Here is an 18168-nt window from a genome sequence, read left to right on the forward strand (position 1 = left end):
AATGTTTTAATTAAGTTGAGCTCGAGCTTACTAAAAATTCATTAGAGTATAATTGGAGCCTCAAATATTCGAATCAAGCCGAATCGAGCCGGAGTACTGAACCACGTCGACCATCCCCCAATCGATTTTAGCTCTAATCGCCTCTTCGATGACGTGAAGTTGACGTAAGGTCAACAACATAATTGCCGTACTTTCTTAAAGGGAGCTAATAATAACTCACTGCTCAAGATATTATTATTTATTAAACATGGCAGTAGCATGTTAACTAACATTCTGGATTTTGTTCAAATAAAGAAAAACTAACATTCTGGATACGTATCATATTTACTCAAAAATAAAATCTAATAATTAAAAGAAATGTTTTTTTTAATGGCGAGAGGCCGTTGGAGATTATCCTTCGAGGATCACATGATCCTCTAATTCTCGGTAGCACTGGTAGGACCTTACCCCAAGCTGCTATTTAGACGTAAATTTTCGAGATTTGCTTAGTAAGATCCCATTTAAGTCATGAGTATTCAAAGATTCGAATTTGTTCTTTCAGCAATGAGGTAATGAAGCCTAACCATCATGTGGGTTATAACTCGAAGAAAAGTTGATGCATTAAAAATGGCATAGTGAATCATTAGTGATTTTGGTATAATTATATAAAAGCATGAAACAAAAGCTTTAAAAAAAACTAATTTTCTTCTTCTCCTCTCTTTCTTTCTCTCTTTTTTTAAAAATTCGTCATGGGGGCAACCAACGGCTACCCGCTTCTGCGCGACAGTCGATGCAAACTTTCAAATATTTTCTGTCTTCTCTCTCGCTGCTGCTGCTGCGTGGCCAGTACCAGTGCTCATAAAAAGAGGAGGGAAACATTCAAGAAAACCTGTCTCTCCTCTGTCTCTCTCTCTCTCTCTCTTCTTTCTCTCACTTCGTGCTTTAGGTTTCAATTATTAAAGTTTTTCCCCACATTGTAATCCTCCCCCATCATCGCCCCTCCCACTCCACCCCCTCCTCCTATCATGGCAGTTTGAAATCTCCCCCTCCTCTTTCTCTCTCTCTCTCTCTGTGAGGAAAGCAAGACAGAGAAAAAGGAAAGGAAAAGAAGGGGACCCTTTTCCAACAACACTCCACAGGGCCGCCGAGGCTTCTCGGATAAGAGAGAGATCCTCCTCCATTTTCTCTACCAAGAAACGCGGATGGGGCTCCTCATTTGTCTCTTCTCCGCGGCGTTCGCGGCGGTGCTCGTCGGCGACGGCGCTCTTGCTCTGACTCAGGATGGTACGGCTCCGTTTTTGCTCTGAGGTTCCGTTCTTGGGCTTCTTTCTTGCGTTTTCTTGGTTTCCCCCCGAGCTGGGTAAAGTGGAAGAAAAAGGGGGAGAAGTTAGTGATTCCAGGTTCCCTTTGGGGGTCTGTTTGGAGGGGAATATTCAAGATTCTTTCTTTTTCCAGTTTTCACCTTGCATTGCCCACTTTTGCCGTGAATCTTGAGCGGCCAAGACATTGATTTGTTGGTGCTTTTGGCGTTTTTATGCAACGGGTTAGGTGCGAGAACACGTTTACAGTCTCTTCTTCGATTTCCAGGTGTTACGTTGTTGGAATTCAAGGCCGCTCTGAACGACACCCAGAACTTGCTCAGCAACTGGCAAGCGACCGATCAATCTCCCTGCAAATGGACCGGCATATCTTGCCATCCGGACGAGAGAGTCCGCGCCATGTACTTTGCATCAGTCGTCTTGTTAACTTGCGTAGTTGAATCCGAGTTCTTGAATTCTCGCTTTCTAAGTCTAATGTGTGTTTTTGAATCCTGGCATTTCAGAAATCTTCCTTACAAGCAATTAGGAGGGATTATATCTCCCAGCATTGGCAAGCTCAGCAGACTGCAAAGACTGTGAGTTTGATAGAGCCCATTGTCTCTAAAGAGCCGAAGAAATAGTAATAATTCAAACCACTGAAATATGTTATTTTGTGACAGAGCACTTCACTCGAATAGCCTTCATGGTACCATTCCAAGTGAGATTGCCAACTGTGTAGAACTTAGAGCATTGTAAGCGCAACATGTCTTTTTCTGAGTTGTGAAGTTTCACGGTTTCTTGCATACTTCACTCTCTGCTATGATTGATGCTTCTGTCATTTCATTATTTAGGTACTTGCGAGCTAATTATCTTCAAGGAGGCATTCCGTCGGCCATTGGGAACCTCTCGTCTCTCAGCATCCTGTAAACTTTCTGTCTCTTGTTGGTTATTCTATTTTGGTCTATTTCTGCCATTTTTGAGGAGGCATGACGAGTTTGATTCACTCCTCAACCGCATACATGCTAAATTCATTAATATCCAAATATTGTTCTGACCATAAGATTTGGGTGTAGGGATTTATCAAGCAATTCTCTCAAGGGAGCCATACCTTCCTCTCTTGGACGTCTCACACGACTTCAAAGCTTGTACGTTCATTCATAATGACCATGCAACTTCCTCGAGTTTCCAATTGCAATTCCCACGTTGGTAATTCTAACTGGTGCTTAATACCAATTGATTTTCAGGAACTTGTCATCCAACTTCTTCTCAGGTGAAATCCCTGATGTTGGAGTCCTTAGCACTTTTAAACGCAGTTCGTAAGTAACCAGACCAGAGTCTCAGACAAGCTAATTATCGTTCATTTGAGAAGTATTGTCTTCTAAGCAAGCGCATGCAGTTACCAAGTCAAAATAATCTCTTATACCCTCTTCTGCAATGATGGGTCAAGTACCTCACACTGTTTGCAATAAAGGAAATGAATGAGTGGGTAATAATGTACTTGAAATTAGCGGCAATGAACATTGTGTGAATAAGATTCAGGGTAATTACTTTGAAGTGGAGGTGTGTTCTGCAGCTCAACTAGGATGGAAATTAGCGGCATTTATTATGCATGGTAATGGAGATGCTTTTCTGTTCTATCCAAGCAATGGAAATTGAGTTAACTGTGGATTTTTACAATGTGGTTTCACCTCACATAATTACCATCACTAAATATGGTGGACATGAAAATTATACATACAAATGCAGATATATGCCCATGATACTCAGTGCTCTGCCTGGGTTGACCTTGGTCAGCCATTTATAAGCTTTAGACTCCATCCATTGAAACACGGTTCTCAAACTGTGCTTTATCTTTTGCAGATTTACTGGAAATTTAGATCTTTGTGGCCAACAAGTGCAGAAGCAATGTCGAACCTCGATGGGATTTCCTGCGGTGCTGCCGCATGCTGAGAGTGACGAAGCATCCGGTAACATTCATAGAGTGATTAATAGCACTTTAGGAGGAAGAGATATGTTACTTCCATAAGAATATGTTAATACTGCAAGGTATTAATGCGTAACTTACTCGGTTTAATTGCAGTCCCTGCTAAGCGATCTTCGCATTACATCAAAGGAGTTTTGATTGGTGCCATGTCCATGATGGGTCTTGCACTTGTCATGCTCTTGGCTTTCCTATGGGTTTGTTTGCTAACAAAGAAGGAAAGGGCAGCAAAGAGATATAAAGAAGTCAAAAAACAAGTCGAACCAGAAGCAAGTGAGATCCGATATCTTGAAATTCGATGTATGCCATTTCTATGTAACTTCTTGCTGTACTAAAACGTCCTTCTTCTACAGGCACGAAGCTTATTACTTTCCATGGAGATCTTCCATATCCCTCGTGCGAACTAATAGAGAAGCTTGAGTCTCTTGATGAAGAGGATGTGGTGGGATCTGGAGGATTTGGCATTGTGTACAGAATGGTAATGAATGATTGTGGGACATTTGCTGTGAAAAGGATTGACAGAAATCGCGAAGGATCTGATCAAGGATTTGAAAGGGAGTTAGAGATACTGGGCAGCATCAAGCACATAAATCTAGTGAACCTGCGTGGATACTGCAGGCTCCCTGCAACAAAACTTCTCATCTATGATTATTTAGCCATGGGAAGCTTAGACGATCTCTTGCATGGTATGTGTCATTTCCTAGACCTCAAAACTTAATCACTGTCTTCTCCAAGCCATATTCAGAAACAATTAGGCGGTGAAGGGTGCATTTTTAGCTATTCTTCAGGACTTATGTTGTTTGTCCTTTTGTCAATTGATTTGTCTCCTCTCCATCCCTCTAATTTTTTCTGTCCCAGTGCATGGGGAAGCGCGACCCTTGAACTGGAGTTCTCGACTGAAAATTGCTTTAGGTTCAGCTCGAGGGCTTGCATATCTGCACCATGACTGCTGTCCTAAGATTGTGCATCGTGATATAAAGTCCAGCAACATTCTTTTAGATGAAAACTTGGAGCCCCATGTCTCTGATTTTGGACTTGCCAAGCTTCTGGTAGATGAAGAAGCACATGTTACAACTGTAGTTGCTGGCACTTTTGGTTATCTTGCGCCTGGTTAGTGTCTCTGCTTCGTTTTCCTCCTTTCGAATAACTAAAGAACTTATTAGTTCGGCCTTTTTTTCTATGGCGCAGATGATACGCACTTTAGTATGTATCTTATCATGCATCTTTTTCCACATAGACATCAGACATGAAATGCCGGACTGTGGAAATTGGCACTGCCTAAACGGCATTATTTCCATGGTTACATCAAGCAATCGTATATATCTTCTGTATCTTTTGTTGCATGCTTCAGTGATTTTCTGCCAAGTTGGCCTAAACTGGACTTTGTCCAGTAATAACTTTTAGATAACAACATGACGGTGCCCCTAATTATTCTGGTAGTTTGGTGATGCCTCTATTTGTCAACTAATTCTCCGTGAATAGTTTAATTGGAATGCTTACAAGATCTTCTGAACACACCTTGCTGAGTTAGTTCTCATACAACGGACATGGGATGAGCAAGTATCTGATTCTTCTAGTAATTAATGCTCACATTGACATAGCATGGGATGAAGTGATTGTTGTACGGTAAGGCCCATTGAAAATGAATTGTGGCTAAGTTCCTGCTGATTTAGTCCCATGACATTTTGTTTCATAATTAGCAGCAGAATCCTGCATATTGTTAACTCTTGTTTGTGCTATTGCTTGCTTAGTTTTATTTTGCTTTCTGAATTTAGGCTGTCACTATCAGCTGGAAAGTGGAATCTTAAAGTGCATGTAAAAGTAAAATTATGTGATAATTTGATTGTCAAGGTTTTCTAGTTAGTGCAATATATGCTTAGCGCTTCTTTTGACAAACTCTCACCAGTTAGGTTGTGATCATTTGGCAAGCAGAGTATCTTCAAAGTGGAATAGCTACTGAGAAGTCAGATGTGTATAGCTTTGGAGTTCTGTTGTTGGAGATTGTAACTGGAAAGAGACCGACCGATCCATGTTTTGTGAAGAAAGGCTTGAATGTTGTTGGATGGGTGAGCTTTCTTGATACCTTCTTTGTCCAAAAACTCGAGAAAAGACTACTTCTTACTACTGTGTCAAGTGTAGATAGTAATGTGTTGTCATTTGCAGATGAACACCCTATTGAGAGAGAACAGGCTGGAAGATGTCTTGGATAAGAGATGCTCTGGTGCTGATGCTGAAACTGTAGAAGCAATTCTTGATATAGCTGCTAAATGTACCGATGCAATCCCAGATGAACGGCCATCAATGAACCAGGTGTTGCAGTTGCTCGAGCAAGAGGTTATGTCACCTTGCCCCAGCGACTTCTACGAGTCACAATCTGACTATTGTTGAATGAGGAGTCAGATGATTGTCGCTTCTTGCCATCATTATCATGCTAGAATGTAACAACTTGCTTGGAATGTTTCGCTGTCATCAATTTTCCCCTCTCTTTGGGGCCTGTAAATTATGTTCTTAGATGCTGTCTAGGGTATGATTCCTTGCAATGGTTGGTTTGGATGTACAATTTCTCTTTGTTTCCTCGAGGATATGGAAACAATATGGAAAGTCTGTCTAGCAGAAGGATTGCTGCCTTTCCAAAGGTGGCTTGATTCCTTCATCAATTTTTGAAGGTTGACTTGCCCACACCAATTCTCATTGTTTGATTATTTATCGGTTGCAGTGTCCCTTTTGATGTTGATTGCTGATAAATTGAAAATATTTTGTACTACAATTGAGTGGCAAATATCTAACAATTGGCCTCAAAATGACAGAAGCCATCTTCCTCTCTGGTGATGTTGATTAACGGCAGAGTTAGCTTTTAGGGTAATTTGAAGCAGTGGAAAAGATATCAACGTTAATATGCTCTGCATCCTAAAATCTCTGACCAAAGATTTCACTATTATATCACTTGAGCAGCACCAAATGAAAGCAATGTTTCTTTCTCTATGCCATTGCTGAAATAGTGACATTTCTAGCCTTTCCAGTTTCTCAGTGGCAGCAGCATGAAATTTTATACTCTGTTGTATGGGTTCAGAATGATGTATATCAGAGGCTAACATGCATTTTCTCCCGAAGTAAATGTTGGCTGGTGACCTCTCACTAATAAGGTGATGGAAAAGACTGTTCATAAGAATTGTAGAAGATTTGGTCAAGTAAAAGTCAATTGAGATTCATCCGGGTTTTGAAAAACTTTCTTATTGAGCTGGCATTGCTAACCTAACACTAGGAACTCATTTTATTTTTTCCAAACATATTAATCAATGAAAAAACCAGCCTCCATCTGAATTCTCTCTAGTTTTATGTATGAAGGGGATCTCCATCTCCCTGATATAACTCAGAAAACCATTTATGGGTCCATCCTTTATCTCAACCTTTGCGTAGGGAAAGGATGATAGACCATGCATTGAAAAAGCTCGGTGGAAAAGTAGCCATCATAACCGGCTGAGTGGCATTGCTGAGGACACTTGTCAATTCGTTAATCATGGTAAATGTGTTGTGATCATTGATATCCAGCTTACTCTGATATTTTTGCCTAATACTAAGTGTGGATATATTTAATTGGAGAGGTAAATTGGGCCTAGAAAGATTTGAGCTGAAGACTTCCAGCTTTGATTCCATGTGAATAGAAGATAAGAAATCATTATTTTCATAATTACGGATTACATCAATATATATATATATATATATATATATATATATATATATATATATATATATAGTGAGCATTATGGTTCACCAACAATGAAAAAGACTAAACTACCCTTCAATAGAAGAAGACTAAACTACCCTTCAACAACGTGAAAGTACATGATCAAGTAGCTATTGTGTTAAGAACTTTTGGTTAGGCATTCTAATAAATCTATGGACTCAACAGGAGTTTGAGAAATGAAAAAAAAAAGAGTGAAACAAGCATAGGCAATAACACTAAGTTTTGCCTTAATTGAGATGTGTGATTCTTATGTTGGACTTGGCAAGCCCCAACCCATTTATGTGGCTTATCAGGTCTATTATTTAACATTTGACATGAGTTGAATTTAATTAAATATATCATGAGCCATATCTCATGTAGAATCCATATCCTGAATCTTGATGGACAGTTGAGATTTGATAGCCTTAGGGTTGGTCCCATCGCTCCCTCTATATAAGGTCTCTCTTTGGTGGAAAATGTTGGCATCCACTTATCAGGCTTATGCTATTTTCCATAAAATTGCTAATGGGATCCTTTAAGGAATGTAGCTTGGCTAGTTAGAAATGATATCATTCTGGCATCATTGTATATGTTTATGCTATAAATCAAATCTCTAGGTAGTCCACAGCTAAAAAGCAAATCCTGAATGACTTAAACATGTGGTTTGCCTACTGTGGGATAACATACCTACTACAACTGACCTGGTTTTCCCTGGTTTTAAACATAGATCCCTTCATTTATAGAGGTGAATGGTGAAGATTCATATTGAAGGAAAGACACCTCTCTCATTGGATCAATAATGACTTCCTTTGATTCGAGCACGCTATATTTATCAATTTGATCTCATGTTTATATGATTGAAAGATCCTATTATTATAACATCTTAAACCCTTAAGTGATTGTGAAAAACATGTTCATTTTGTTGCGAAAACGAGAGATTGAACAATAATATAGACAAAAGAAAAAAAAAATTGAACACCGGATTTACGTGATTCGGTTGTAAAGACCTATGTCCACGGGGGAGAGCAAGAAGAGCGAATTTCACTATAGATCAAGCGATACGAGGAGATTATACACTCGAGTCACTTAAACACTCTCGGTGTTTCCTAAGCCCCAATTACACCTAATAATGCACTTAGTGTTTAGCTTCGAAATTTCTCAAGAAATAATCTTTCAATCTCACGAATGAATTACACGCCAATCTTACCACAAGATTTAATTGGCTTGAACACTAAATCTTCTTGGATGTAATTTACGGACAAGAACGACAAAGAAAAAAGTCCCTTCCAAACACTCGAAGATGAGACGATGCTTCGAGACCAATTCTTCATTGATCAACAGCTACCCACGAACAAGCCTTAAGAAGAATAATATAATCCACCACCAAAGAATTCCATGCACAAGGGAAGACGAATCAACCAGGATTCGATCAACAGAAGTAAAAGGTTGGACTTTTCTTTTGCAGTTAACTTGCCGATTTCAACGAAAACATATCTTCATGTATTTTAAACAAAATCCAAGTCCAGGTCAAAGTTGGACTTTCCTATTTTAGTAGTCAAATTCTCCAACGTACATTCAAATTTTGGGAAGTTGATATTCGGATATTCTTTGCTCAATTTCGAATGTCCGCAACATATCCAATTTTGAATATTCGGAATTTGACATTGGACTCAAATTCGAGATATATTTTAACACATTTTAATCTTAAAAACCTTAAACACGATCCAATCCAACCTAATTGCTTGGGTTATTTGAACTTCATCTCAGGTTAGGTCAAACACTCTTGTAGTGTTTCGGGTTGGGTTAGGTATCATAGAAAGCCCACCCGACCCATTAACACCCCCTACTTGGAAGCTAATGTATTGATTGATACATGCTTTCGCATCCTTGTATGTGGTGGATTCGAGTTCTATTTTTAAAATAAAATTCAATCAAATCCCATTTGTTGTAATGTTAATGCTCGAGCTCGAGAATGAGGTCGTTGACGCTCAGAAAAATTATTTGATATAACATGTGTATTCGTTGTATCACACAAATAGTGCATGTCACTTTTGAAATTTGTTGTTATTTTCCTCATTGATATATTTTTCAGTTGTGAAAATTGAGCCAAACATTGAAAAATGTTGTTATTTTTCTAAAAAATGAATTTCTAGAAAATATATTGTAAAATGTCACGTCTCTTAGGAAACAAATCAAGCCAAAAGTTTTGCAATTTCCTCTCTCGATATATAGACCAAAGAAGCCAATTTGATGAGGAAAAAGCTGGGAGTCCTTTTTCCCGCTTTTTTTCTTCTTTTATTCATATCTGTTGAAAAGTCATGGACTGGAGCTGATAGTAGGCGGCTCCAGGTGAAACTTTGAGTTTTATTAGGTGGACAGTCAGCATCAATGCTTCATAAAAAATAGCAGCCACGGAAAATTCTAAAGTTTGAAGATTTCTCTTAGTAAGTTCCCTGGAATTTGCTGAAGTTTGAAAAAGAAAAAAAATTTCTTGTTGGACAAGCATTGCTAGCTTATAACTAGAGATTTGTTTTCCTTCAGGCATCATAACTGAAATAAGGGCAGAATTCGGCAAGTCATCATTTGTACTTCCATTTTGTTCCGGCTTCGCTGAGGGAAAAGGGATGACGAGCTCTGCCTTGAAAAAACTTGAGGGGAAAGTAGCCATTGTAACTGGCGGTGCAAGTGGCATCGGTGAGGAAACGGCTCGCTGTTTCTCCAGTCATGGTGCAAAAGTCGTGATCGCTGACATCCAGGATGAAAAGGGCCGAGCCCTCGTAGAATCGATTGGCTCCCCCTGCTGCACCTACATTCGCTGCGATGTCGCAGACGAGCAACAGGTGATATCCTTAGTACAGTCGACCCTTCAATTGTATGGTAAGCTGGATATCATGTTCAGCAATGCAGGAGTGATAAATTCCGTCAAACAAGACATTCTTGATTTCGACATACCGGCCTTTGAGCGCCTTTTTGCCATTAATGTCAAAGGCATGGCCTCGTGTGTTAAGCACAGCGCCCGCGCAATGGTGGATAAGGACATAAAGGGAAGCATAATTTGCACAGCGAGCGTTGCTGCGACCATCGGGAGTGACGAGTTCATAGACTATACCATGTCTAAGCATGCGGTGCTGGGCTTGGTGAGGTCGGCAAGCAAGCAACTCGGAGCACTCGGTATACGCGTGAACTGCGTGTCGCCTGGAGGGATCGCAACGCCACTGGTCTGCAACAAGCTTGGCAAGAGTGAAGAGGAAATCGAGAGAATCTTCGAGCCTAATTCGAGCTTAAAAGGAGTTTTGAAAGCGAAGCACGTAGCTGATGCTGTGGTGTTTCTTGCTTCTGAAGATTCCGAATTCGTGAATGGCCACAACCTGGTCGTCGATGGAGGGTTTAACACGGTTTAGCTAGCGCTTGCAACAAAATAGGTTTTCGAGTTTATATTTTCAGCTTTGGCACAACGAAATAAAACTGTAACTCGGAGGAAGTTCTCATGATATGATGTTATAGGTTATAGGTGTTTCTAGCTATAGCTTCGTGCGACAAAGGGTCATGACTGAAATGAATTTCTCTTGGATGATCAAAAGTAAAATAATAACTTCATGTTTACCTACTATTTTACCATTTCTATGCGCAAGAGAGCAAATACTACTCGGAGATTTTTTGTACTTCATAAAATGTTTGCTGAAACATCAGGTAGATCGACACAAGGAAAATATTCTTCAGGTACATCGATAACATGTCTCGAAACAACTCGAATCCCACATGTTTGAATGCAGACCCGATGCATGCACACATTACCCGTCCTCTAGGGTAATGACCAGATGCTAGAGAACGGAAACCATATATTCAATATTCTCCCCCTCCCTATCCCCCTAAATAAAAGTATATTATGAATTATACACCAGATAACATGCATAAATATCGAATATGGTTCACTTGTTAAGGCCGGTCTATCATATCATTTAAACTCCGTTCGTTTCAAGGAAGATAATTTCCAAGAAAACGTTTCTAGGATTTTTTGACATTTGTTTTACGGAAAATGAATAGTCGGGAAAACGTATTCGCTACTAGAAAAATACATTCAAAAGTAAGGAAAATATTTTCCACTTTTTAAAGTAAAAATCATTTTCTATAACTTATTTCACTTTACTTTCTTTCACCAAACACATTTTAATTTTATTTTTATGTTTTTTTAATCGAGTTTTAATTTTTTTCCTTTTTCGTCCTTTCCTTCCTTTTCATCTTTGACCTTGGCGGTTGTCAGCCATTGCGGCAGCTGTCCATCTTTGACTATCGTCTCCGTCCGATTAGATTTTTGTTTTCCTCCAGTCCTTCCATTTGTAGGAGGTCTCGATCTCTTAGGGCACACATGATAAAATTTATATTTCTCCGTTTCTCTATTTTTCAAGAACGATTTGGAATAGAAATCTATTTGGTAACGTAATTTGATTTTTCTATTTCCGGAACAGATTTCTATTCTAGAAATAGATTTGAAGAAGAAATCGAAACTAAAATTTTTAACTTCTCAGTTTCTAAAATATAAATTGAGAAATCAATTTCTTGTCGAAATCAATTTCCATTCTAGAAATTTTGTCATGCACACCCTTACTCTCACTATGCAATTTTGATTTCTAATGTTGCTCTATCCGCAATTGTCAATGCGCTTTAGGGTTTTGCCCTAGGGGGCTTCCATGGTTTCCACCATGGCCAAGCTCTTCCTCTCGCTCTCTCATCCCGAGGAGAAAATATTGCACAGAAAAGGACAGAGAGGGAGAGTGCTTTGCTCTTTGCAATGCAAGAGGGACCTTCGAAAAGAGAGAGAGGAGTAGACATGTTGAGGCGTTTCATCTCTGGCGGGTGCGGTCAAATATGTTCACTGAATGAATTGTTTAAAAATGTATTGTCACCATTAGGATATCCAATAATTTTTCGAACGGACTCGCATCGATAATGATATGGAGGGCCCGGTCTATGCAATAATTTCTCCTATGTTTAGTGCTCTCCACACTTTCACTGCTGCCGAAGGACAAGATATCTTTTAGGAATCTTGTGGACTTTTCTTTGCTTGTTTCTCACGTCCACTGTAGTAGCCTAAAGGGTTGTTTGTTTGTGTTTTTTTTGTTCCATGGAACATAATTTGTTCTTTTATTCCGGAGAACAAAAAAGAATAAAAACAAATTTGTTTATATTTTTGTTCTCAAAAGACAAATTTGGAACGAAACAAGAAACAAAAACAAGAAAAAGTTATTTCTTATTCTTGGGAACACTTCCGATAAATAATTTTCTTTCTCTTTCTTTTTTTCTTCTTCTTTTTCTTTGGCTGGTCGTCGGCCTCAGCCATGACCGGCGACCGGCCGTTGAGGGTCGGCGATTTCGCCAACCCCTGGCGAGGCCCCTGGCACTAGCCCCTCGCCTTGGCTGGGCGAGCTCAAGCTCACCTAGATTTGGTGAGGCTGAGCTCGCCCAACCATTGGTGAGGCTCGGCCTCGTCGGGCCACCACAAGGCGACACAAGTTGCTGTGGGCTACAGCGACGGCGTCGACTTGGGTGGTGGAGAGTAGTAGCGTCGGGCAACAACGGCTTCACGGGGTTAAGGTGGAATGACGATGTTCGGGCATAGGCACCTGGTGACGGGCTGAGGGCGGAGTCGTGGTGGTATTTGCAAGGGACAGGTTGTAGGCGGCGGCTCGGCGTTGGGTTGCAAGCGATGCGATTGCTGCGAGTGAGGCGGACGTGGTGGTGCGGGCGCGGTGGTGCAGCGTGGAGCACCAACGAAGGGCGTTTGCGAAGGAGATGAACAACCCTTTTTTTTCTTTTCCTTGCTGCACACGTCCTCTCACGCGTTCTCTTCTTGCTGCACCCTCTGCTGACCCTCGTCGGCTGGTTGCCGGCCATGGCCGAGGCCAGCGACTGGCCAAAAGGAAGAAAAAAGAAAAAAGAAAAAAATTAAAAGAAACAAAAAAAAAATTATACAAGTTTACCAAATGTGTTTTTGTTATTTTCCTATTTCAGGAATATAAATTTTGTACGATTACCAACCAAATGGGTTCTTCTGTTAAAAAATTGTTCCTTGGATTTTTGTTCTATTTCCTAGAATAATTTTTAAACAAAAATATTGCCAAACGCAGCCTAAGATTAAACTAGGATTTCTAGATTTCTATGCCAAGAATGGATCACCAATTTTCGACAGTAGCCTGTTACGAGATTTTTGTTTTCCCACAGGCATGTCTCTGATCATTTCTCATTCCTTTTCGTTCTGGCTTTGCATACAAAAAGGGATGACGAACTCTGCCTTGAAAAACACTCGAGGGGAAAGTAGCCATTGTAACTGGCAGTGCAAGCAGTATTGGCGAGGAAACGGCTCGCCGTTTCTCCAGTCATGGTGCAAAAGTCGTGATTGCTGACATCCAGGATGAAAAGGGCGGAGACCTCGTAGAATCAATCGGCTCCCGTTGCTGCACCTACATTCACTGCGATGTTGCGGATGAGCAACAGGTGATATACTTAGTACGCTTGACCCTTCAACTGTATGGTAAGCTCGACGTCATGTTCAGCAACGCTGGAGTCTGCTGAACAAGACATTCTTGATTTCGACATGTCGACTTGCGAGCGCCTCTTCGCCGTAAATGTTAAAGGCATGGCCTCGTGTGTGAAGCACGGTGCCCACGCAATGTTGGATAAGGACATAAAGGGAAGCATAATTTGGACGGCGAGCGTTTTTGCGACCGTCGGGACCGACAAGTACATAGACCATACCATGTCTAAGCATGCGTTGCTGGGCTTGATAAGGTCAGCTAGCACACGGGATACGCGTGAACTTTGTGTCGCCAGCAGCAGTCGCGACACCAATGGTCTGCAACACCTTTGGCCGGAGCGAAGAGGAAATTGAGAGAATGTTCGAGCCGAGCTCGAGCTTAAAAGGGGTTTTGAACGCAAAGCACGTGGCTGATGCTGTGGTGTTCCTAGCTTCGGAAGATTCCGAATTCGTGAATGGCCAAAACCTGGTCGTCGATGGAGGGCTTAACATGCTTCAATTGACTCCTGCAGCAGAATAGGTTTCATCTTTCCATGTATGCCATATTTGAGATTTTTAATTTTAATATTTTTGGATTTTCGAAATTGTTTTTAAAAAATATTAAAATTAAAAAAAATTGAATCCCGGACAAACCGGTCGGGTCCAACCCGACCTAGGTTTGGCCCGTCGGCACGGATTGGGTCCAGTTAGGAGCAGGTGGGCCCGAATTGCAAGCCCAACCCAAGAGGTCCCCTCCTCTCTTTTTAAAAGAAACTAAACCTATAAGCCCACTAAACAGCCCAAACCCACAAGCCCAAAAACCCATAAGCCCATATGCAAGAATAACCTAAATTTGGCCCGAATTGATTAAAAGAACATACCAGGTTTGGGCCAAAACCCTACCCACGGGGCTTTCGCCTGACTCGGCCAAGACCCGGTTCGCCTCACCTCTCTCCTACGTGTTGCAGCGGCGAAGAGGATGGTCGAGATGCCGAGCAGCGGTTACAGTGTCGATGGTGGAGGCGAAGTAGCGGGTGGCAGAGGCGATGCAGTGGGCAGCGGCGGCGTCGGCTTGGGGCTCGGAGGGTGGCGGCTCAGACGACGACGAGTAGGAGGGCAGCGGCTCAGACAGCGACGGGCAGCGCCGCCCTGCCCTCCTCCCCTCTGTTCCTTCTCCTTTTTCTCCCTCTCCAAATTGGTCTCCTTCTCCTTTGTTTTGTTGTCCCTTTCTTCTTTTTCCTTTTTTTCTGACATTGCTGCTTTTCCTTTTCTTTGGTGCAGGCTCCGCACGCGAAGACACTAGGAAGAAGACAAGTGGGGATGTGGGCTGGGCCAAAGGAGATGGCTTTGGCCCATGCAGGGGAAAGAGAGGAGGGCGATGAGCCGGGCCAAAGCCAAATCTAGCTCAACCCGACCCCCTAGGCCTTTTTTTTTGTGTTGTTGTTTCTTTTTTTCTCTTTTTCTTTTTTTTTCTATTTTTTTGTTTGTTTTTAGTGACTAATTTCAAATTTTGTACACGATTAAGTCTAAATAAAATGACAAAATTTATGTGTCAACTTGAGTTAACAATCGCTCATACGTCTGTTCAGTGTTTAGGACACAGGTTGAACTTCAAAGCTTTCAAGTATTTATAAATAACACCTGATTTGGATATAAATCATTTGCATAAAGTACCGGCATTTAAGTTCGAAACAAAAACGCGTGCGGCTCCTTGTAACTTGATGTGTGCGGCTTCTTTTCTTTCGTAGCCGCTTCACACGCCAAAGGGAAATTCGTGTGCCCAAAGGTCAAATATTTGACCTAGGCCCACTAGCTCTATTTTCGGCTCCACGTGCAGAGAGATTTGCTTCCTTTCTTCTACGTGCAAGGGCTTCATTGACTCTTGTAAGGCTGCAGCAACTTCGGGTTTGCATGACAGTATTTTTGTTTCTCTCAATTTCTGTTATTTTGTTTCGGAACAAAAATATATATATATATATATATATATATATATATATAAATCATTTGATAACGTCGAGTTATTTTTAACGTTAAAAATAGAAAAAGTTAGCCCGAGAATGGATTTGAAGTAGAAATGAGAAATAAAAAAGTTGCATTTTGTTCTTGGGAACAATTTCTAGAAATAAGCCAATTTTATTTTTTTATTTTTCTTTTGTTCCTCTTTCTTGCCATGGCCACCTCCAACCGCTTGGAGTCGTTGCCGGCCGCCACCGCCTAGCGGTCGGCGATTCGTAATTAAGAATAAAAAAACGAATAAATATAAAAAATAAACTGTTTTGTACCAAACGCATTACTATTCTTTTTCTATTTCTAGAGTATAAATTTTGTGTAGTTATCAAACACCTTATTTTACTTAGAAATTATTCCTTGAAATAAAAGTATAAAATAATTATTTCTGAAAAAAGAAAAACTCTTCCTTAACTAATAAGCGTTGTTATGTGCAACCTTCACACCAAAAGGAGATTCCTATTTTATTATTATAGGTGTGCCCGGAGTCAACAACTTTGACTTTGGTCCCCACGGTCTGATTTCCTTTTTCAAAGGAATTCGTAGCTGCAGAGGAGAAGAAAAAAACTTCCTTTTTTATTCCTTTTTTATATCTTGTTTCTTCATTTGTCTTGCTTTGCTCGTCCCATAGAAAAAGTCCAAGAAGAAAATTGTTACTTCTTTCTTCATCTGATTTCAATCCTTAGAAGAAAAAACTTTATTAATAAATTCAGTTTAACTAATTGTTATTTGAATTCAAACTTGGGACATTAATTTAACATTTTCTTAGGCACAAAGAAATGCCATTGTAACTTGGAGAATGTTTCTCGTGATGGAATGTTACTAGCACTTCTAGCTAAGCTTTCTCGCGACAAATGGTCATGGCTTTGTAAAAATTGGACATTAAATACTCTTCATTGGTGTAAACTAAGCCAAGAAGTCCATGTTAACCAATTGCTGCACCATAGCACGTGGTCAGGGAGTTTTTCATCTCTTGATTGTTAAGAGAAATTTTAGATAAAGGGTTAATGACGGTAAATTTGAGACTTAAGTAAAAGTTGGTAAATTTTTATAAAGTATAAAAAAAATTTAAGGTAGAATTGAAATTAGACTTAAATTTTGAAATTTTTTAAAAGATAAAAAAAAAATTATGATAGAATTAGGAATAAACTTAAAATTTTAAAGTTTTTTAGGGTATTAGGTGTGAAAAATATGATGAAAGACTTTACATCCATCTAGAAATTATGTTTGTGGTGGTTGTTATTTTAGAAAACAACAAAGATACTCCTTCTCATCTGGAGATGCATTAACACTTAAATTTTGGTGATTTGGTCATTCATTTTATTACATAGAAAATGATGAATTAATTTTTAACTCATAAATAAAAATATTAGAAATAAATTGCATAATATATAATTTTGGGACCAACTCAGCCGTGGCACCGTTGATGCCCGCCACCCGTAGCTGCCCATGCCAGAGTTCCTCCTCCTCCAACGGAAAACAGCTTGCAGCATCACTGACACCGAGGCCGTTTGGTTCGAACTTTGGGGAAATGCCCTTAGGAGAATGCAAATACCTGAGATAAAGGGTTTTCGAAGTGTTAGACTGTTTGGTAAATTAAAACTGAAAAGTGCTTTAGGGAAATGCAAAAGCATTTGGTAAACTTGTATTTGAAAATCCATTTGGCGTGACCAAATTAAGTGTTTTATTTTTAGTATTTTTAAAATTGCAAAAAAAGAAACAATGAGTATATAACATTTTTGCATTTTCATGTTGAGAAGTAATATAAAAGATACATATTAGTAAATTTATTTAAAAATTATATTCAAAAAATTTGATTATAGATTAAATGCAAAGCTTAACTTTTAGCCTAAGGTTCTTTAGGTTTTGTTTTAACTTTGAATAAAACCAAGTTTCTCTCGTACAAATTTGACTAGAAAGAGTCATTTCATGATAGTAAACATGGGCATATATGTCGGAAAAAAGAAATACGTTATACTTAGTATTACAAACAGCAGTTACAGAGTATAATTGGTGCTCAGCAAAACCTAACGCGTGAGGACAAAAGTATAGGAAATGGGCCCCCTTGAACTTTTCGTGACATCTCAACACAACAAGATGCTTATACATTCGGGTCGCATAGGGGAGGGTCTATGTTAACTCGAAAGAGATTGCATTTTAGTCATAGATATTCGCTCTTGCAATACACATCTTCCTTACTGGGCTCTGATAAGAAATCATCCAACTATCTTCCGTCCGGGGGTTGATCTTAGTTAGTATGCTTTTATGTGTCGATCTTACCAGTTCAGAAATTTTCGTGCGTTACGACATTTTGTGCAGGATCTTAAAGTTCGGATACTTTCATGTGTCGATCTTAAAGTTTGGAATTTTCATGTGTCATGACATTTTGTGCAGGAGTTACGAAGATTTTAATGTATCGCGACCCGTTTAGACTTAGAGAATCCATCATCGGTGAACCATATAACCTCCCCCTTGCCTCTTGTCACACACATTCATTAAATAATGGAACATCGGCTGACATACGGACGAACAAGCTTAGAAAGTGGTACCATTTCTCTATTGATTCTCTTTTTGCCGTTTTCATAATTAGTGTACAGCATATATGAGAAAACCGAAATGCTACAAAGAAATTTCATTGTCGATTAATAAAAAAGAAGAAGAAGAAGGG

The 18168-nt window shown here is 39.8% G+C and overlaps 2 protein-coding genes and 1 pseudogene across 2 annotated transcripts; all 3 read left to right on the forward strand.

Moving 5' to 3' along the window:
* The first annotated feature begins 921 nt into the window (after positions 1-921).
* Positions 922-5960, forward strand: LOC120290140 (LRR receptor-like serine/threonine-protein kinase FEI 2). Its single transcript, XM_039305837.1, has 13 exons — positions 922-1263; positions 1567-1699; positions 1802-1873; positions 1958-2029; positions 2129-2200; positions 2351-2422; positions 2522-2593; positions 3138-3244; positions 3358-3531; positions 3612-3944; positions 4117-4368; positions 5191-5324; positions 5422-5960. Exons 1-13 carry the CDS (start codon positions 1182-1184, stop codon positions 5644-5646), a joined length of 1800 nt encoding a protein of 599 aa, XP_039161771.1. The 5' UTR covers positions 922-1181; the 3' UTR covers positions 5647-5960.
* Positions 5961-9549: 3589 nt separating this feature from the next.
* LOC104434321 ((+)-cis,cis-nepetalactol synthase NEPS3) lies at positions 9550-10507 on the forward strand. The gene has a single exon (XM_010047268.3). It carries the CDS (start codon positions 9607-9609, stop codon positions 10381-10383), a length of 777 nt encoding a protein of 258 aa, XP_010045570.2. The 5' UTR covers positions 9550-9606; the 3' UTR covers positions 10384-10507.
* Positions 10508-13147: 2640 nt separating this feature from the next.
* LOC120290271 lies at positions 13148-14056 on the forward strand (annotated as a pseudogene).
* Positions 14057-18168: the final 4112 nt, after the last annotated feature.

The sequence above is a fragment of the Eucalyptus grandis genome, chromosome 2 (assembly GCF_016545825.1).
Source record: "Eucalyptus grandis isolate ANBG69807.140 chromosome 2, ASM1654582v1, whole genome shotgun sequence".
Taxonomy (NCBI): domain Eukaryota; kingdom Viridiplantae; phylum Streptophyta; class Magnoliopsida; order Myrtales; family Myrtaceae; genus Eucalyptus; species Eucalyptus grandis.